Source organism: Toxotes jaculatrix, chromosome 2 (genome assembly GCF_017976425.1).
Source record: "Toxotes jaculatrix isolate fToxJac2 chromosome 2, fToxJac2.pri, whole genome shotgun sequence".
In the NCBI taxonomy this organism is placed as follows: Eukaryota; Metazoa; Chordata; class Actinopteri; family Toxotidae; genus Toxotes; species Toxotes jaculatrix.
The window spans coordinates 27,225,262-27,247,628 of NC_054395.1; the positions used below are offsets into that span (position 1 = coordinate 27,225,262).

A 22,367-nucleotide genomic window follows, 5' to 3' on the forward strand; every position below is an offset into this window, starting at 1 on the left:
ATCAAATATATATATATCCATGTATAAGTTTACAGCTACAATGTAGTGTGTTGTAAAATTAAATGTTTATAAATAATCCTTATAAATGTAAAATGTGGGGGTTAAAGTGTTTTAAAACACTTAGGGTAGAATTATTTGGGTTATTTGGAGTTAGACAGTAGTCATCTGTTCAATTTAGTTTCTGGGAACTCAGTCAGATCACATATCAAGTACAGCTGTCGGTCCAGTCCGACCGTCTGTTCCCAGAAAGTTCATTTGAGTTTCAACAACAAAGAGTCCAACACACATGTGGGACATCAGAGCAGGGCAGAGCAGGGCCTGATGGCCCAGAGTAACATCGTGGCCAAGGTGTATTTACAGGTGATTATATCAGCTAATCGGTGGATTACAGCATGTTGAGTCCACACAAGCCCCTAAGCTGCGGGGAAAAGACAGTGCGGTCCTGTGGGATTTTCTGTTTAATCTGGTCCCAGAGTGGAGCGGCCCCTCCCGTTCTCACATCTGGCCCGTCGGGATTTACTGTTGTAATCCTTGATTTTAAAACAATTTTATTATGCTTTACCGCTGATACGCTGGACTTTAATTATTAAAATGCAGCTTTCTATTTTAGCAATGAAGTAATTACACGTCCTTGTTCTATTAGCCTCTACTAAGTAAGTAATGAGGTTGAGCCACAGTCAGCTGTAGCCCCATGATGGCTGTAGGTCAGCTGCTTCTTACAGATTATTTTCAGGTATATGATGGAAGATAAAGGCAATAAAGACTTCTACCTGGTACCTACCAAGCTCAATTAACCCAGGCTTTTTCGCAATTTGTGAATGTCTTTTTCTTTCTTTTTTTTTTTTTAATTTTCTGATGCTCTTCACTGCAGACAGACACACTTGTGCATACAGTTTGCATACTCTGTGTTTTGTTTACTTATATATCATGTGTCCCTCTCCATGTCTCTGCATGAGCTGTGGGGGAAATGTACTGCTGCATGCAGCTGGGGCAGTGGAGGGGTTAACACCACTTGCTGTGGCAGATGTCAAAAACCATGCTGTAAAAAATGTCCGCTTAACACAAAGGGGCACTTTGGCAAATCCTGATTATAGGAGCACTTTCATTTATTAAACTCTGCCAATCCGCTGTACTCTTTTCGAGCGGGGGATTAAAACCAGGTAGACACCATTGTCTATCTAAACAATCCCTCTTTAAGCTCTAGCTGTTTCCTGGTGCCCTGGCCAGGCCTGGCTGGCTGGCTGGCTGGCTGGTTGCCTGCCTGTAATCTCAGTAGGGGCTTATGGGTCACTACTACCACTACACATTCCCATTCATCAACATCATCCCCTTTAGAGAGACTAGGTGATTGGATTTAGGACATGTTTTACAGGGGCAGAAAAAAGAGAACAGCAAACTAAAGCGTGTTTACAAGCGCTGTGCTGTGAAAAGGCCCGTGGACGAGTGGCAGGCATATGGAATGGATAACCCTGTGAACATCTGCCCTCGATCAGTACCACGCACTACCATTAGACTGGTGGCTGTGACCTTCACATGGTGCTCAGGAACATCTGGCCCTTTTCTGCTCTCATGGATCCCTGAAAACACTATTAAGCAGACGAGCAGCGGCAGCAAACTCTATACGCAGTCTGTAAAACTCTTTGTGTTCATGATGGACCTCTGCGTCACAGCATAATGATAACAAAAAGGACGGGTTTACCACATGGAACAGTATTCCATTTATCTGTGATGGTCAGCACCATGGCTCTAACATCACATTTTAAAGGAAAAAATATAGATATGAAAATTGTTGATTAATGCAAACCTACTGATACAGGATTTCTGAAGCCAATACTAACATTTTGGGGTTAAAAAAACTTCAACTCAACGTGTCACTGCTCTCCTGTGGACAAACCATGTGGTTTGACACATTTCTGTACTGCAGTTTTTTATACTTAAAGCCTGAAATATACAGCGATTCAACGTATCTGCAATAAGCTAATAACATGTTGGCTGATTTGTTGGTGTTGCTCTAGTAATATACTGAAATAACCATTTCAAAGCATCACCTCAGGTTACTGCGCTATTGCTACATCTTTCACTGATGGAAAATAAAACAAAACAAACACACTGTATCGTTAAAAATTAACCAGTGGTTTCCAAACCCTCAGACAAATCAATCAATCAATCAACCAACCAACCAACCAACCAACCAACCAACCAATCAATCAATCAGTCAGTCAATCAATCAATCAATCAATCAATCAATCAGTGTCTAGATATGGTCCCATGTCCCCAGTATCTATGACTTCCTGGCAGCTCCACCTACAAGTGACTTCCCATCTGAACGTCTTAGATGGTTTAATTCCAATGAGGCTCAAACAGGTACAATTATTGAATATTTCACAAAAACAGCAAACATTAGAGAAAAGTCCAAAAACTGAAGACAGTTTGGAATTGCAGGACTTTGGATTTTCTTCCTCTCTTCCACATCAGTCATTTAATGGCTCCTCAGAAGGGTCACAAGATAGGGCCCGACCTCTATGTTGGACTGAACTGTTTATAAAACAGTTAAACTAGCCACACCTCTACCAGCTGCAGCAGTAAAATGCAGTTTTTCTGCAGAACATGTACTTTTAGTTTTAATATTTTAGACAAATTTTGCTCTGTAGGATTGCAGATGCAGGACTTGTAACTTGTAACAGAGTAATTTTTGTTCTTAACCAACTGGTGTTTTTGAATGGCTTGACAAAATGAATTATGGCTGACGCTCTCTATGCTTTTTTTTTTTTTTGTTGGCCATAAAATCCCCAAACAGTAGTAGCAAGGTGATAAATATATTGCCAGCTGCTCTCTGGCATAAATTCATTCCACAAAGACGTGGCATATGCTAGAAGATCAAATTTCTCTATCCTCATAAAAGTTGTGTTGTTTTCTAAATTGAAAGAGCATAAGGTCCCACTTTCACGCGACAATATAAACTCCTCACCTCAATAATTGTATCAGCTTATAAGAAGCTTACTGTAATTCCAATATTGTCTTCTTAGGGCAGCAGCCTAAAACATGAAATACAAATCACTCATTTCTAAATTAAATGAAAACCTGTTCAAAGAGAAGCTATACTAGAGGAGGACAGAGGGATTAACATGTAAGTCCAGCACATTTAATATTTACAGCGCAATCACACAATTAATCTGACAATGTGTTCTGTGTCTAATACCTGAACTGACTGGCCCTCCATCATTATCAGTGCTGTGCACAGGGCGGGAGTAGGAAGTGTGGAGGTGGAGCAGGTTGGTGGGGGCCCGATTACAACTTTACAACGTGTGACCCCAGTGAAACCCATCGAAAGTAGTTGAAAGTAATTTGATTCTTAATTAGCTCAACTATGGCAACCGTGGTTTTTAGACCTGAATGTGGATAATAACACATGAGATTAGGGGCACTGGCTCTTAAAACTAGAAAAAAAAAAAACAACAACAACAACAAAAAAAGAAAGACTGAAACGTGACATTATGTGCCAAACTCTCAAATGAGAGGATTTTCTGCCGTAAACTAGTGTCGGACTTGGCCAAACAAAACAAAACATTTGAAGATGTAATATTTTTTGACAAATTTCTGACGTCTCAGACTAAATGACAAATCAATTAATTGAAAAGATAATCAGCAGATTAATCAATAAGGACAATAATCATTACTTTCTGCTTTGCTTCACACAACTACCATATGCTGTGTACAAACAAGTGCAACGCTGTGCCTTCAAGCAGAAGTGCTGCTATCCTCACTCTTGCCTGTCTTTATGATGTCGGCTTTTCACTCGCCTTCGATTATGACCATAGCAAACAGCTACAAACACTTTTGCTCACATATGTGTGTTGCCCAAATCCTGGAGTACCTACAAAATATACCTAGAGCAGTACTTGAACTTAGTTTCTAGTGTGTTTTTGCCAACTTTTTGCCCCTGAGGTTGAACACGTACTCCAGTGGCCTCTCAAAAAAAGAGCACTTGCTTTGCTTCACCTACCTCTGCAATTTATTTATTTTAAAAAAAGTGGTTGTTTTAACAATTAAAACAGCCTCCTGTAATACATTTTTCAATGTCATGCTCAGACTCCTCACAAACAGGGAGGAGATAATTTTAACTATTTTCTATACCGGTGTCTAGTTATATGAACATGTATCATGTTTTTGAGCTTTTCATATCTGGTGTAAGTAACATATTATTATTTATACTAATATTCATGTTAATGAGGTCTAACTAAAAGTGTCAAATAAAATATGGTGGAGTAAAAAGCACAGTACCCCCTCTCAATTACAGTAAAGCAGAAATAGAAAATGAAAATACTAGATTATCTTAAAAATGTACGTGAGTACAGTACTTGAATACATATACTTAATAATTTTCCACAGCTGGGTGCATTTTTTGAAAAGGAAGACTGTACAAATAATCTTTCTACCCTAAAAATTACAAGTGTCTTAAACGCGTCTTTTAGGGAAAGTGTATGGATATGAGACGTTCACGATCACGTTCAATAATGGGTATAACGAGCACACGATTTAGATCGGGCCTTATGCATTTGCACAGCATGCTCAACGAAAAATATCACCAAAAAACAACAACAGCAACAACATAAACAATAGTGCTGAAAGCAACAAACAGTCCACAGCGGAGGAGGGGGTGTGATAAAATAAGATGCGGAGATGGGTGTCTTTAAAGGGTTAACAGGAGGAGGCGCAGCGGTGGTCAGCGAGTCTGGGTGGAGTGAAGTTTAGATAGAGACTCCAACAAATTAGCCAGGAGGACTGCGTTATGGCTGAATGAAAACAAAAAATACCAAGAGAACTGAAAAACATCTTTTTTTTACAAAAAAAAAAAAAAAAAAAAACCCTAAAAAAAAAGCATCCAGGTCTTTACAAAGACGTTACAAAACACTGAGCTGAGATGAGTGATGTGAGCGAAGAGTCGCTGCTGGATTATTTCTACTCCACCGGAGGCAATTCAGGCAGAGTCAAAAACGCTGACATACTGAAGACATTTAAGCCCTTTATTGGCCATAGTGACTTGCAGTTGCGTGGTAAGTAGCGGGACATTGTATCATGGATTCAGCTCGATGTAAAATATTAGCCCGAGTGTGTGATGTGGTCGTGCGGCATCGGTTCCGGCACGGGTCGGTACTGCGGGATGGCACAAGTATCAGCTCACCTCGTGTTTGCCAGACTGATCTCATAACGGTACTAATATGATTCTTAATTATTATTATTATTATTATTATTATTATTATGTTTAAACGCAGCTTTCCCCAGTCCTGCTTTAACAAACCACTTTGATGCCCCTGCATTGTTCTGTGTTGTTAAGTAGACATCTGGTTTGCGTTAAAAGCCCCTCCATGCAGTTTCAGCAGGAATTGTGTCATTTCCTCCCTCAGGCCAGTTGTAACTGAACAGAGGAGTTAAACCAAACCATCAGCAGGACATGTCACATGCAGGCCCTGTGGCCCCTCAGACAGATTCTGATTCTGATCCCTCAGCAAAATGAGCAATAATTTAAAAAAAATCAACTGTTTCTCACTGTCTTAGTCCAGGATCCCTGCATTTTTCTGTGAAGGAGTTTTACTGTGTCGCCCACTCTCTCTGCTGTTCTTCTCCACCCACTCACTGTACACATGCTTATGCAATCCTGTCCTGAATCACCGCTAACACCAAAATTCTTCTCATATTTCTCCTGACAAACGGTTTTGGGAGTAACTTTACGTGTGTGCTCCTCTGCTAGGTACACCCAGCTAAAATTAAACCCATCTAATACAACAGCTCTGTCATAAATCACACTTTAAAGCCATTATGTCATTTTAAAAAAATAAGTAACACAATCTCATACACTTATTACAACTGTTTTGCTGCTACAGCTTTACTGGCATGATCATACACTGCAGCTTCCGGTAGCCATGGATGGATTATGACACAATGGGCCTGTTGGCACAGAGACATAAATGGCCCACCACAACCCCTTATACAGGACCAAGTCCTCCAGACTGAGACTAAATGAGTTCAAAATCATGTTGTAGCTCTTTGACATTTTGCATCTGTTTGTGGTCATTTGGCTTCTCTGTGTAGTCTCTTTGCATCTCTTTACTACACACATACATACCAAATTTTAGCCTTTTACATTCCAGGGACAAGAGTAAACACAACGTTCCTCACCAGGAGGTATGCTTTCCTGTTTGCTGCTTGGATGTATTAACAGATTCACTAATCTTAGCTACCTGGCAGTATCTGTCTAAAGTTTGCCAACAATACCCACCTGAAGGATGTATTGCAGGGCTGTTGTATTAGATTGAGCTAGCCGTACCTAATGTAGACGCATGTCCCACTGAAATCCCCAAAAGATAAAGCACACATCACTGACTAACGACAGAACATTTGCTGTTTGATTGCTTGGCACAAAAAAACAAATAATGAACCTGTAATGATTTATCATCTGTCCATTCAACAGCACCTTTACCTTTGGCCCTGCCTGAAATACAAACGTATTTTAACCTCCCTGAATGATTATCCAAAGTGACCTTGTATTGCTGTTGCCCAGCATGTACAGTCCAGATGCTATGTCAGCGCTGCAGTTGTTGACAGAGGTGGTTTAGAGAGCAGCCTTGATACTCTGCCATCTGACATGGCTGTCCAATTAGAAAAGTGCTTCCCACATATTTAAAGTCTGCCATAGCATGTGGTTGCAGCTTTTCATGTCATAATTGTGATGATAGTGTTTTAATCATAATTAAGTCCACATGCATGACTGGATGTAGACCTCTAATGGGCTCGCTTTTTCATCAGATCGGAAAACTGGGGCACGGTGGGACGTGTAGCGGTGTTGGGGGGCTTGGGGGGGGGGGGGGGGGGGGGGGGCATACACATGTGTGTTTGTGTGAGTTGCTTGTTTTTGCAGACCTATGGCTAATAAATAACTAGCATGCACACTGTGTTACTCGCTGTGCTAAGCAAAGGTATTCTTGCGTTGAGACAGATGTAAGTGGCAGCTTCCTTTGGATTTCCTGTTGTTGTGAATGTGAGCCGTGCAACTATCTCACTACAAATGTTCTTTCCGTCCAAATCAGGAAAAGGAAACACTTCAATTGTCCAGAGCTGCATGCCCATGTACACCTAGGCATGAATGGAATACCTACGCCTGGAAAAATGTTGTGCTTGTGCAGCCGACATGGCAGCTTGATAACCAGGGGCCGAAGCTGAGAGACAGCTCTTAATCACACAGTCTGCACACATCTGAATATCTGCTCAGTGGTGTAAACAAAGACAGGCTGCTTTATCTGATGAGCTCTATCAGCTCGTCAGCTGGAGTTTGTTTGGTTCCCACAGGAAAGATTTAGCATAAGTCTTAACGTGACTCAGGTTTTTGTGTTTGGGGAGATGCACTGTAATCTGTTTGTATCTTTACTTGTGCTGGAGGGAAACCTATTTCCTCTTTCCTTAGCTCGTCTCACAGTGCCTTTTTTTTTTGTTGAAACAATTTTTTTGCAGTGTGAGCTGCATCTAGCTTGATCAGCCAAGTGTGTGCTGGAGCAGACCATGTTCCTTTTACTGCCTCTTACTTCACATCAAGAAACACAAACAAGCAACTCGTCCCACAAAGCACACGTCTACAGTGTTGTACACAGGCACTAAGACGTTCTAACTGTGTCTGTATCTGGAAACATTTTATGCTGTTTATAGAAAATCAAACTTAATTTACTCTATTTCTGTCAAGCACATAAACCAGAGTGTGTTCAATTTCTTTTTACCCTCATTTGACTGTTTGGGTATTGGACTCACTGATTTCAAAGCATTGCAGCATGTGAGATATCAACAAAACTATATTTAGTTTTCAGTTTTTCAGTTACATATTTTCCCCTGCAGCTAAATACAGAGAGGAATTCAAGCTCATCATTGACCGAATTGCTGTGGTGAAGTCTGAGAATGTAAGTAAACTATTCAAATCTTTTTACCTTTTCTGGAAAAAGCTCTCATGTACTCTGTATTTATATTTCTACACTGAGGCATAATAACTTCACATTTCACTATGAACAGTTGTTGTTTCAGTTAAACTATCACGATATAATAACTGTTCAAAACCACTGATTTCCCCCAAGGGACTGCAGCTGCAGTTTTCATTTTCCTGGAAACTATCGTTGTGAAAGACTTTCACATTTTGATGCCACTACAAAATGTTACTGCAACACTAATCTGTCCACATTCAGTTGAGTTAATATGTATGGACTGGCTTTATTGTTGGAATCAAATCATTTAATTTTTTTTTTTTTTTTAAGGATAATAGTTTGAGAAATTTGCTTTCTTGATCCGCGTTAGATGAGAATATCTATACCACTCTTATATCTGTCTATTACTGTCTATTACACTGTGAATATACAGCTACAACCAGGAAATGATTAGCTTAGCTTAGCACAAAGACTGTACAGCACTATAGGCTGTATAGCACTAAGAAGTGCAGCAATGCCCCAACAAAGGTAGGAAAGAGGAAGACAGACATTTGTTAGGACTTCAAGGATACACACAATACACACCGGTATCCGTCCTCTCATCTACATGCATACTGTTCACTAACTCAGATACTGGCAAGCCCCCTGTGCTTCTAGTCTGTATGATAAGCTAAGCTAAAGTAATAAGCTCCTATCTGTGGCTTCACACAGGTACAGTATGCAAATACTGCAACCGAATCGAGAGATGACTGTGACTTGACTTTTTTCCTGCTTTTCAAAGACATATTGTGCTTTCTGACTCCCTGTCACAGGGAGAGAAGTACCTCGTCCTAAAGAAGAAATACAGGCAGCTGCTGCATGAGCGCGACACCAAACATCAGGGTACAGACGGCGACGCACAGAGACATGCGAACCCAACCAAAACAACGGCCACCGTACAGTGGAACGCAACAGACGCCTCGACGTCTCCTCCTCAACAGAAGGAGCATCAGGATGAGCTGATTTTATGTGGAGAGCCCGAGTGCACTGCAGAGGTGAGTATAAAATCAGCGTCTGTTTTATTCAGTTCTGTTCTCTTTGTAAACAAACAAAATTGTGGGAGCAGCTGGGATGATTCAGCAACAACACCGGGTGCTAAAATGCAAGTTGCTGAATCTGCCGTTGCCCCAGGACACCACGTTTACTCTTTATGTGAGTGACGCATTTACTGCTATACAAGGCCATCTTTGTTGGTGTACCATGGTGCCTCTTCTCTCATAGCATGTGTCAGCATTTAATGATGGCCCTGTGGCTTGGACGTTTACACAGAGGAACACAGTAGAGAGGGAAAAAAAAAAAAAAAAAAAAAATTCCCTCTTTTGCTCGGGCAAATCTAAGTTAGCTGCTTTGTGAAGAAAGGGAAGGTCAAAGGGCTTATGTCTTTACATAAAGGGCGGATCTGTTTAAAACTAATGCATAGAAGCACTTGACTGTTGTGAAAATGAACACTACGCGCTGGTTTAATGCACAGTAATCCTCTGGAAGTACTTTTACATATTGTTCCAACAATAAAACTAAGCATTTACTCATAGGTTTGAAAGATTAATGTATTTTATGCTGCTGGTTGAACATCCTCACACATGATTTGTGCAAACGGGCACTAAAATAAACATTATCTGTCCACACCCAGATGGTGAAGGGAAGAGAAGAGCAGACAAAGTGCTCATGCTGGCTGTTAACCTCAGCCAGCACTCGACACAGCTAAATCTTTGACCTGTCAACATTCAGATCTTGTGTCTGAGCCGAATGTCTGTACATTATGTCTGTATTCCTGTCGGACCAGCAGACAGCGACATGCAGCGCACTCCACTGAAACCTCCTCTCATCTAAATCCGGTGTCAGAGGTGACAGTCTGGCTGATTGAGAGGCAGTGCTTAAATATCAGGCTTTTACTTGCTGGTACAGAGAAGCAACGCTGCTAATTCTGCTTACAGCCACTTAAATGTACGCAAATGTACATATGTAAGTGCGCATGTTGTGGTTCATTCAGATCTTCTCTGCTGCTGCCTGAGGTGCAGTACGTGGCTCAGCTAAAAGCTGAAACGATTAGTGATTAGTTGACTGGCAATCTGGCAACAGTTAACAGTGTTTGAAGGGCAGTTTTGTAGAATCACTACGGTTCTGTAGTGAGCAAGCAAGCAGAGAAGTAGAAATAGAGAGATAAAAGTAATGGATACGTGGTTGAAAAGTACAGTTTCTGCCTCTCAGTGTTAGGAACATGAATTCAGCTTTAACTAAACTTAATGAGAAAGAAAAGAGAAATGAATGAAATAGAGAACAGGCCTAAACCAACAATTCTACAATGCCTATGTCTTAACAAACTGCAGTGTTGAGTAACATCCACTTCAAAATCCATTCCACAGAACACATTTGGAGCATGACGAGTGCTGCAGATGAGGAGGCACTTGAGGGCTGTGGGGGCACATCAGACAAACAGCCTACTGTAATAATCACTATTTAACTATTAAAAACAGGATCTGGCCCAGCGCTACATGTTGTCAGTGATTACATAGAGTTTATCTAATGAAGCTATAATTTTAACTATAATAATATAGTCCAACTGACAGAAAACTAATCAGAAAGTATTCTGATAATAAATTTATTTCAGTCGTTTTTCCAGAAAAATTTGTGTTTTTCTGATTTTAGCCTCTTAAATGAGAAGAAGTGTAAATCTTTGGGTTTTGGACATTTTGGTGTAAAAAAAGATGTAGATATCAAAAATTCAAATGCATGCCTTTTACTTGTAATAGAGTGTGTCAACACTGTGGCACTTCTACCACCACTGATGTTGGGGGGGGCACTTCCAGTGCAGTACCTACACTGCGGTGGTTCCTCATGTTACCCACCAGGTGGTGCTAAGTAAATTAGCTGGATTTGTAAGCTACCGTATATTGAATTTGAGTGGGCGGAGGACCAGTTGGGAGAGAAGGTGGGGGGGTCTGCATTTAAATTAAGCTCTGTTATTATGTTAAGCAGCAACATGTTGGAACTCATTAGAAAGATAATAATCATTTGTGCCCATTAAAGAGATTGGGATTCATCCCAGAGAAAAAGAGAAAAAGATGTGGCTGTCCTTGATGGCCTGCACAATAGACAGATGAAATATGCTGGAGTGTGTTAATATAGCACTGCAATGAGATTAAGTGTGTTTGCTTAAGGTATTAGTCACACCAATGAACTTTGTATTTGGGACACTCGGTGTTGGCAGTTGTTTCATATCACAGAAGCTACCTGGCTGGTTTCTTAATCACCTGAGGACATAAACTGTGAAGTCATTTATAATCATGCTCTGGGGAAGATGCATTCAGGGTCCTCTAAATTTAAAATACATATGAGGAGGAGGAGAGAACTGCTCTTCCCTGATATCTATGTTTATGGTTTATAGAGAGGAGCAGCTGTGGTTCACTGAAATTCAAGATGATTACAATGGATTCCAGTTAGAGCTAGATTTAGAAATATCAGCCTATGTTAGCATCTTGTCCCGTACACATGGACATGTAAAAATACAATACAGTATTGGTTCATTTAAAACCATATATTAGGGTAAGGGATCCTTATTTTAAAAAAAAATCATTATCCGATTTGTGCAATTTGTGTCTGTTACTCCACAGTATCTAATACAGAGCTGTTCAGTAAGATGACTGAGTGAAAAATAACATGCAACTATTTTGATAATTAAGCAATTAATCCCTCAAGGAAACAAACACTATTTCCAGCTTGTTTGAATTTTTGCAGCTTTTCTTTGTCTTATGTGACAGTTTTTGAAAAAATAATCAGATAAATAAAGAGGGAAAATAATAGCTGCAGCCCTAAAAGCAACTAAAATGACTATGAAACAAAATGTAAAGTGCTGCTGAGTCTTTCCCTTCGTGCCCAACATTGTTTTTCTCTGCCTGTTATTGTTGGTCTCGACCAAAAGCACCACAAAAAAAAAAAAAAAAATCGGCATGTGCCAGAGTGGAATAGGCTGGATAAATACCACCCCTCCACTTTTCATGTTCAGCACGCTGACGTCTGACAGTTTGTGCAAGAGACATGAAAGGGCTGAGTGTTTTAACATCTTGTCTCTGTATGATCTGAGAACAATTTGCAATCAAGTTCTCCTCAAACGAGACAAGAAGGAAAAAAGAAAAAAACTCTCCCCTCTAACATAAATCAGCCGGTGACACTTTTATACACTGCTAACAGGCTGTGTGCTCTTATTTTTGGAGTTTTTCTCTTGACCCCTTCAGACTAAAATGGTGACTAAAGCACGTGGGCCTGACCGTAGGCTTGTTGTTTTTCTTTGGTTAATTGTTAATTGGATTGTTATTCATTACCCCTTATGTGTGAAACTGTCACCTCTGCTTCGCTGTCTCATTACCTCTCTATCTGTCTGACACCCTTTGGTCTCATCTCGCCAGCTGGAAAACATCACAGGAGTGTGACCACTGTGTGAGAGTGAGTGTACGCGCACCCTGTGATGCTGGATCAGGCTGTGTGAGCACTATGACTGTTACAGCACAGTAAACGTGTGTCACAGTTAGTTTTTTTTTTGTGACCGCTGAGTAATAGTCAATCTTTTGTCTTTCAGTCCGAGTCAGAGCAAGACGAGGAGTGTACGTGCAGCATGGGCTCCGCTGCCGTCGCTGTAAGTCCTCTTTTCCTGTCTTTTCATGTTCTGTTCTCATGGCTTTAGAGGAGGTTTAAGAGAACCATGTGAAGAGAAACTAAAAACAGAAGTAAGAATATAAACTGTTGAACTGTGTTCAGCATTATTATGGGTGTCTCCCACAGAGTGTCAGTTGACTCACTACTTCTCAGGAAATGGATTAGAGTTTGTACTATCAAAAGAGCCCACAACAGGATGTGGATGGTAGGGTGTGAACATGTCTGACCCCCCCTCACCCCCTTCTGTACTTAGCTGGATCCTATAGAAAAAGAGTGGATCTACTCTGCTGCCGGCGCTCGAGTCCCTGACCTCTCTCAGCTGCTCAGACAGGACCCCTCGCTGGCAAACAAGAAGGTAGCGCTGCCTTCTGTTCTGCCTATATCAGATCTTATTTTCATCTTTTTGGCCAAATGCAGGTAGTAATAACATCTGGGAATGTGGTGATATCGCAAAACCACAAAGTATGACGGGGCAAGAAACACGAGCAGCCAAGCGCACCCTGAAGCTAAACTCAGGATGAATGGTAAAGTTATTACCACAACTGTCTGAGGGACAACTACGACCTGCTGAACGAGGCTCAGAAAACAGAAACAGCCACAGTCGTCTTGAGGCAAATTCTTGGGAGCCTCACTAGCTTCTCAACTAAGCGATCAGTTTTTTGGTCAACAAGGGCTAAACCTGTCTGATCGTCTCAAAGCTCGGTTTCTTGCCTCATCAGACTTTGTTGTCCTAATGTCGCAAGTGTTCCCAGATCTCAGCGATCACTTTGTTGAGTACAGGGTTATCGAGACTAAGAGAAACACAAATGAGACCTAAGTTGTGATAAATCGAAATTATCCTTAAACATATCACAAATGCCAAGCAAGCAAACATTTTTTGGGTGGAAAAAACACTGAAACTGTTTCAGGTGACTGGAATCATAATTCTAAATTCTAATCTAATTCTAAATTCTGTTCTGGTTTTACTAATTTTATGGTTTTGTGTTTGTTTTGTGTCTGTTCTGGGCGGGCTCAAACCAGGACTTCACCTCAGTGAGTATTTGATATGACACTTGATACAAACTGTAACTGTTTGTAATTATGATGAAGTCACTGTGCAGGAGGTTGTTTATGACATGATTTTTGTCTGACTCAAAGTCTCTCATTTTCTCACGCTCACACTCCTGATGGTGACCATGACCATCCTCATAGGGGGTAAGTTTCATCATCCATACCTCTGTCGGCACCTAGCATGCAATAACGCTTAGCTTACCAGAATGGAAGTTAGTTTACAACGCTGGTGGAGGTTACCTCCATCACAACAAACAACAACAAATGTTTCAGCTCTGCGATTCCCGATTTATCAACTGATTCCTCAATCTCAGACCTGCGTTTTGCTTGTGTAACTTTCACAAGCTCATTCTGTTGAGATTTTCCCTTTAATAGTATTCTGAGAACCCTGTGTTAAAACATCCAGATCATGCATTTCAAAGGTCCACTATCAAAAGGATTATGAAAGATAGCTTTTTAGCTCCTGTGCCCCCCTGACAACCCAAATCCTTTTATTTGTCTCCCTGTGCGCTTAAGAGATTTGAGCTCATGTTTGTTGTCCCTCCCCTGTGTCACAGTTCTCACACTGTCCTGTGGCCATGGCAGACCACCTTCTAAGAGTAGCCCTAAGCCTCTGCCATCCCCACCCGGACAAGATAGCACGGTCGCCATTGAAGTGTAGGGAGATTGGGGAAGGGGGGGGGGGATTAAGGAGAGTCTTAATGCCCCACAAAGACTTCACCCACTTAAAGATAATCTGAAAGTAATAGAGCAGGCTGGGATTAATTGTAGAACAATGCAGGTTGTGTCCCTGGGAAGGTGCTAAGTCCCCCTCAGGCCTCTTTGATGTTCCCTGTAGTCTTCAGCCTTTCCCTGTTCAGATGAGGCAGATGCCTTTGCAGAGATAACGTACAGAGATACCTACAATCAAAAAAAGTCACAGGACCCACGAGAACCAAAGGCTTTACAACCAGGAGTTATTATATTTGATCTCCATTTGTCATGTCCCGACTTTGCTCAACAGAAGTTTAGCTAAGTGAACCAAATACCAGGCTCTAAATCACATGTTTAACCAGGACTGAAGGGATTACTCTTCATCCTGGGAGGACTTAAGTGTTTCCTGTTCTGACCAAATGTTTGTTGGGATCAGGTGGTTTTTATAGATATGCACTTCAAACAATGGTTTAAAGGTGACGTTGCTTAAAAAGTGAAGACGTAACACAAGTCAGAACACCTATATTTCACCTAAGGCAAACACTTCTGACTCTCTTTTTCTCTTCCCGCTCTCCTCGTGACGTCGGCCTCCATCCCTGCTGTGACGCACTTCCTCTGCCACACAGTTTGTAAGTACATCATTAGCCCATCACTCCTCTCTGTCTTCCTCCACATCCAGGGCAGTGTCAGGCACATGGGCCATTGTGCCTCCTGTTGATGTGAGCCCTCTTTAGCCACCACTTCCCTCAATGGGGAGCGCATGGTGGGGACACAGCCGTCCCTGAGTGATTGGACAGGTGGGGGGTCACCCCAGTAGGTAGAAACAGAAACGAGAGGCGCAGGAAGGGAAGACGCCGCATCCTGTTCGGCCTCGTCCATCACTCCTACCCGCAGGGAGACCCGCCGAGCCGCCTGTCAAACAGCCCTTTGGCCAATCTGTCTTAAGATGTGACAGGGAACAGACAAAAGAGATGGAGACACTCCAGCCAGACAGCATCTATCACAATCTGTCTCGCAGACGCCTGACGTAGAGAGATGGAGCAGCACATTGCTTCCTCATTCCCCTCAGTGAATACAAGCAGACATTTTTCTCTTGCCAGCTGTTGGACAGGCTTCTTGGACAGACTTGTTGGGACTACGATTACCACAATTAGCATCACAACTCCTAGACACAGCTCCTATAACCTTTAGTGGCCATAAGATTACAGGAGCAAGCTTGCGACTGGAAGGTCGCCCAGCTGCTCCAGTGGAGCTGCTCAGTGGCCAGTGGGTCAGACTGTGGTTTTACTGGGCAGCTTCCAGATGTGAATGTGTGTAATAAACTAGTCGGCAAAAACTCAATTAATTAAAAGTAATTGCTTTAGTTTTAACTGTATATACTGTTGGAGTAGTTTAATTTGTAAAACCCGCTTTACTTATCAGGACACAGCTCTACCAGCCTGAGTATATCTTGAGTTTTTCTGACCATCTTGCTGCTGTCGGATTAAAAACTTCCATCTCCACAACTTAAAAAAATTAGGTTTTCATCCATCTAAGCTTACAATGTAATTCTGAAATGGTCACTGTTTGGTTTACTGTGTTAAGGGTCAGCCTCAGAAGGGATGGATGTGGTTACTTAGCCAACATCTGCACCTACGCTCAGCTTTCACCTGTTGATAACCCATAATTATGCAGCTTAAAGTGTGTAGGAAAAACAGCAGAGATCACAGCTCTGGTCAGACAGGTGGATGTGGTTTGCATGTGACTTGCATTTTCTGCTTCATACACGTGTTTATTATTTTAACATCTACACACACTTTGAGTATCTTAGCATGAGGACATGTGGGTGTATCTCTAAGGGGTGGGGGGGGGGGGGGGGTTGCCCGTGTTTCCCTCCTTGACGTGTGCTGACAGTAGTGCGGTGATGTCTGGGTGGGTCTCCACCCTGCGGGTCACACTAACATCATCAATCTTCCCCATGGTGACAGGCGGCCGGGCCCCCCAACTGTGGGCACAGTGCTGTGTTGTTTTGTAATTAGGCTCCGTTAGATGGCAGGAAACCATCTCTCCATCCCTCTCTCTCACCATCCCTTCATCCGTCCGCTCCCCTCTGTGCGCAGCTGGCCCTCTGCCCTCACACGGCCAATAAGAAGCTGCCCTGCTCAGCTTGTAATGATGCTACAGCGATTACCACGCCTGATAATAGTACAGATCATTGTGGTGGATAACTTTATGAGTAACCGTCTCTTTGCTTCACGCAGACAGCTCTGCACTGGGCTGCCAAACATGGCAACGAGGACATGGCCACTCTGGTGGTTAATGCTGGTGCTGATGTCAACACCAAATCAGTGAGTGTCGTTTTTCTTTTTCCATTGTTACACAATGATTTTGACTCCAGCTGTTTAGATATGTGAACTGTCCGCACGATAATACAACAGCTGAACTTCTTTCCAACGTGTGCATTTAAATATTTATAAAAGAAAGTAACAGTTGAAGAAACTGGAAAACGCAGCTATTCAGTTTCTTGCTGAGAGTTAAATAAGAAGATTGATATGCACTCATTTTTTTTCACTTCAGCTGTTTGGAATCACACATCAATAAATTAGGAGACTTCAGTAAGTCAGATAGGGGAAAAAAAAGGCCAAAGTATCCTGACTTTTAGAACCTAATATGGGTCCAAAATCATGCTGGATCCTACTTTTCACATTATGCTGTCGTCGGATGCTGTGTGAACACAAATCATTACAGAACTTGCTATTAGAAACGTAAACCTTCATAAATTACACAATTACTTTACGAGAACAATTAATAGTTATTACAAAATTTGAATTTATAATAACTAAACCCCATTCAAAATCTCCTTTAGATCTGTGTTGCATTGAATTTGGATTTTTTGTGACATGCACTGATTTATACTTGGTGATCTTCTTTCTTGCAGCATGTGAGTATCCAGACTTTGATCAGGCAGTGATGGGTATGTACAGTAGGCTGTCTGATTTAAATGGATAACAACAGGACAACAACATGGCTGCTGGTTCCTTCTGTCGTGCCCCTCAGTGATGTAATGTTCCCTAAATGATCTCTGTGAAGATCCAGCTGTGCAAATGTATTACAGCAGCACGTGTTGTCGGGCTGCGAGAGTGCTGCGCTAATAAATCATGTCATGTCACGTTAATTGTTTCCCAAAACAGTGCGTCTATGTGCCAGCATGCACAGCTCTAAAACTATGCAATTTTCTGTGAATTACCAAGCAATTATGTTTTTTATCATTATCTGCTGTTTCCATAACCTTTGCTAATTTGTATATTTTTTTCCATGCCCGTTTTCATTGGCTGTGTTTGGGCCTGGGAAACTCTAGGGGGTAGGTACTCAAGCCTTTCAGCACTTTGCCACAATTACTCCCCTCAACTCAACACAATGTAAAATTGTCAGTTTAAAGCTCCTCAGCCCTTCATGTGTCAGTAAAGCGAGTGTTAAAGGTGTGTTTGCATGCCAGGTTACATCGCCTGTGTCCTTGAACAGTTAAACACTGCAGAACTTCAGATTACACATTTTTAAAAATTTCTTTATGCATGTTTCCTTTTGTGTTACTCTTGTTTTTGTTCTACAGGGGTACACACCTTTACACATTGCAGCGTTACATGGTCATCAGCGTATTCTTGACCTGCTCATAGGGACATATGGTAAAAACTGCTTTCATTTAAGCTTTTTTTTTTTACCACTGGAGTGAGTATAGATCAAACTTTTAAGAAAAATTATGAAATTTCTAAGAAATTTGATTTAGAAAAAAACAACAAATCACCATTGTGCGTTTCTCAAATTAACATAATTCAAAATATAACCCTGTCTCACACCACTATTTATTGCTGTTGCTGTAAAAAAAATAAATATTTTATAATGTTAAACTCTAAGTTCTTACTTCATAAAACCCATCAGTCAGTTATAGAGTGACAGCAGGTTTCAATCTCATGTTATTTTTGTTTACCTTTGGATTATGAGCTTTTCCTTACAGCTTTAGGTGTCAGGTGTCAGAGAGGTAGATTACCTTCAGCCCTCCATGACTAGTCTCAGTTTTCAGAGATTTATTTTTACTCTTCTCAGGTGCTAAAGAAAACTTAAGGGACTACAGCGGCCATCTTGCCTGCCATTATCTAAACAGAAAAGAACCAGAGGTTCCAGAGGAAGACTGCGAACTTCGTGAGTCCTTTGCTGCTGAATTATTAATCATTTGTTGGTCGGTTTTATTAATGCTACAAGTAACGCTTTGTTATAATTAATTACTCAGGCGTTCTTTCACTTTATGTTGTTGTTTTATACATGTTTTAAATTTCTTAGTGTTGGTCAAATGTTGGGATACAGGGGGAAACAGCATGTCCAAAGCAAACAAAAGCCTTTAACACATTGCATCAGCCTCACTCCAGGAGGTCACTGCTCTTGGCCAAGAACTAGTCCAGCACATAACCTCCCTACAACTACAACTTTTCATTTTTACACTTCCGGTTTTATACAGACAAACAAAGGCATAATGTTTTAATTCATTAGCTTTTGCGGTGCTGGCAGAGAGCATTTTTTAACCACTGGACAGAACCAGGCTAGCAGTTTTCCCCTGCTTCCAGTCTTTATGCTAAGCTAAGATAACCAGCTGCCGGCTGTAGCTTAATTCTTATCATACAGTCATAAGAGTGGTATCAATCTTCTCATCTGAACTCTCAACAAGAAAGTGAATAAGTGTACTTCTAAAGTGTTGAACTATTCCTTTAAGATGATTTTTTTTTTCTTCCATCTCGTAAAGCTGTATCTCCAATGTGACTGAACCTCCCAGCATTTCAGTTTTGCTTTTTAGGATGCAAAAACCCTAAAAACTGCTCAGTTTCTCCCTAATTAATTAACATTTGTTTCTTTCGGTCCCAGAGTTTCAAGTCACTCAGGCCAGGGAACGGAACAAGAACAGGAAGTTGGTATCATTGTTCCACTCGAAGAAAAAGTGGGGCTCAGCAGAGGAGCTGGCTCCCATAGAGGAGGAGAGGACGGCGTCGCATCAGCTCGTCCTTCCTCCGTTCAGACCCAGAAAATTCTCACGCTAAAGACGTCATGGACGATTTCTGACTCTTACACTCTCACTTATACAGATCATCCCTACATTCATATTAACACACGTAATGTAAACCCCCATGCATATGCCATTGAACTGTATATTTACGATGTACACACACACACTGACACACACATACCATTCGTACTCATGCTTGCAGACACAATCACACATGCTTGCTCATGCACCTAAAAGCTCATACAGACACTAAACACAGATGCTTTAACTTTGAGTTGATGCCATGCTTATATGTGTATTATCAGAATTTATGCGTACCACAGAAGTATTTCTTGAAGCCTTTAAATTTTAGTACATGTTGCTTAATGTTACTTATGCCTTACAATTTCATACGAGCTCAGGCCACAGGGATTCTTTTACGCTTGCCTTTGCCTTTGTTTGAGTTAAAGTGAGGAGTTCTGACAAAAGGACAACGGGACTGTAAAAGGGTCCAAATCATCTAGATTCAGGTTTACTCTCAGTGAAAAGTGAAAGGATACAGTTGGTAATATTCTATAATTTTGTTATTGTCTACAGATACCATGAAAAGACAAGTTTCATTTTTTTAAAAAGTGAAATAATCTCCTAAAACAATTGAGCACTGTCATTTTCAGCAAATGTTACTGAAGCAGGAGTAAACAGTTTATATAAGCCACAGATTTGATGTTGTAGTGAGTATTTACATCAACAGGACAGTACATGTGGGAACTGAATAAACTACGGTGCCCATGTTTATCATAATGAAGGAACATGCCTTGCCGTATGCTGTCATGATGACTACCCACTGATGTTAGATAACGTTTGAGTTTTTGACTGATGTTTCTGCAGCCTGGGGACAGATAATCTGGCCTCTCTGCAGCTTCCTTTGAAAACTGATTAGATTTTATTTTATCTTCTCACCCCGGTGTATCTGATTATTTCAACCTTTGCGATCAAGATTTGCACTGTCACAATGTGAATCAGTGTCTTCTGTTTTATTCTGCCAATCGGTTCAGAGGGCTTTTTGCATTGTTCATTATTTTCATTTGCTGTGGAAGATGTTAATTATGTATGTAATGTAATCTGAAGAACCAGCCTCCATTACATCTTTTGCACAATATTTATACAATGAAGTTATTTTAGTATTAAACTGTATTTTATATCAAACGGTTCACCTGTATTTTCTGCAGCTCACACTGTTTTTGCACCTGAATTGAACACAGTAATAAGTTTTTCTGTGTCCACTTGTGATATTCGAATGATCTACATCAAACTCTCATATCTGGACTGGGCATGACTTGGCTGTTCACACCCCAGCTTCTTCTTATACTGAACAACTTGTGATAATGCTTTTTTTTCCTTTCTTTCTTTCTTTTTAAGCTGCCTTTGATCTTTCTTTAACTACCTGACTTTGTGGGCTACAGATGGAGTAAATATGGGCCCTGCTAACTCTCCATACGGCTTTAGACCTTAATTCCTGATTAGCTGAAAAGGGCAGCACTTGCTTTTGGGTCTTGGATATCACACAACACAGAGGGGAACAGAGGCAAGTGTTTTTGTGCTTCATTTTTGAAGCGGGGATGTTGGGGGGATAAGAGGGAGTTTCTGTAATAGATACTTATCTTACTGCCCTCAAGCCCCTCAAACAAAGTCCCCCTCTGAAGAGATTATAACCCAGGGAGGGCACATTAACTCTAATCCGATGCTTTGAGGCCTCACACCCCCATACCACCCTCTGCCCCACTTTTCTCAACCCTTCTGTTGTTGGGGGGCTACCTTGTATCTAGTGCATGTATGAGTAGGGCCTGTGGCTACACACGAGGGTTGTGTGTGTGTGTGTGTGTGCACTCATGTATGTGTGTGTTTGTGTGAGAGTCGAAGGGGGGGGCGGGTGGAGCGACTGTTTCAATAGCAGGCTGACTCTAATGAAAAGCATTGAGGGGTGCATACTGCTGTGTAACTGATTCCTCTCTCTGAAGAGATTAGGCGCTACATTGTTGGTTCGGTTGCTCATTTCCATGAGAGCACAGCCTCCCACCAGCGGCTGCTTGGCTTTGTTATTTTGAGTTGGAAAACACAGAGCCCAATGTCCCTGGCTTCCTTGTTACCATTGTTTCACAAATAGGCCAAAATGTAGATGTCACGTCACAGATGCCCAATAACCTCATTAGCTGCTCTCTGTGAGGTTATAGAGACAAAATAATAGATGCATGAACTTCAGTTTGTTCAGTTTCTGCATTAAACTGGGATAACACTTCCCTTAAAACCTTTTGTTTGTTTGTTTTTTTAAAAATATGAAATTCACCAATAAGAAATTCGAGGATTTTCCATTTAACTTGTCTTTGCTGCTGTTACACTTAGAAATAACTGTGTCTTAGGCAGGAGAACGTGGCCTCCATGCCTTTTTTATACTCAAAAGTGCAGGATGAACTTGCAGCTGAGGTGGAGAAACAGGGGGCAGTGAGCTAACAATGGTAATGAGGTAAAAAGGCAACGCGTTCTCATATTCAGCACTCATGAGCAGTATAAACACTCCCAGTAACTGCTTTATGACACTATGATGTCCATGTAAGCAGAAATGCCTACTTATAAATGTTTTTGTCAACAACTGTGACAATACAGAAAAACACAGCTATCATAAAGTGAAGTATGACTTCACTGGAGAATATATAACTGTCAACAAATACTGTACATTAATAAACACTTAAAGTGTCCTTACAGCTGCATACAACAATCCTATACATAGTGAGTTAACTATATTAACGGGGAAAAAAGAAAACTTGAATTTCATTAGGAAGATACAAGGAAGTGTTATTCATATGGCGCACACACACCATCTGCACCATGTAACAGCCTTTATCCTGAGACCATACAGAGATGATGAAACTCTACAAACAAAACAGGCAGAAAACAGATGAAACCTGAGG

General features: G+C 41.2%; 1 protein-coding gene across 1 annotated transcript; it reads left to right on the forward strand.

Moving 5' to 3' along the window:
• The first annotated feature begins 4,729 nt into the window (after positions 1-4,729).
• LOC121194582 (ankyrin repeat domain-containing protein SOWAHA) lies at positions 4,730-20,602 on the forward strand. The gene is made up of 11 exons (XM_041057529.1): positions 4,730-5,054; positions 7,882-7,943; positions 8,774-8,995; positions 12,574-12,630; positions 12,904-13,020; positions 16,634-16,720; positions 17,311-17,313; positions 17,731-17,733; positions 17,983-18,055; positions 18,474-18,569; positions 19,284-20,602. Exons 1-11 carry the CDS (start codon positions 4,922-4,924, stop codon positions 19,454-19,456), a joined length of 1,026 nt encoding a protein of 341 aa, XP_040913463.1. The 5' UTR covers positions 4,730-4,921; the 3' UTR covers positions 19,457-20,602.
• Positions 20,603-22,367: the final 1,765 nt, after the last annotated feature.

Coding starts and splice junctions, on each gene's coding strand:
- LOC121194582 (XM_041057529.1), top strand. CDS start 4,922: ATGAGTGATGTGAGCGAAGAGTCGCTGCTGGATTATTTCTACTCCACC. Junction 8,996..12,573: donor AGCCCGAGTGCACTGCAGAG/GTGAGTATAAAA, acceptor TTTGTCTTTCAG/TCCGAGTCAGAGCAAGACGA. Junction 12,631..12,903: donor TGGGCTCCGCTGCCGTCGCT/GTAAGTCCTCTT, acceptor TTCTGTACTTAG/CTGGATCCTATAGAAAAAGA.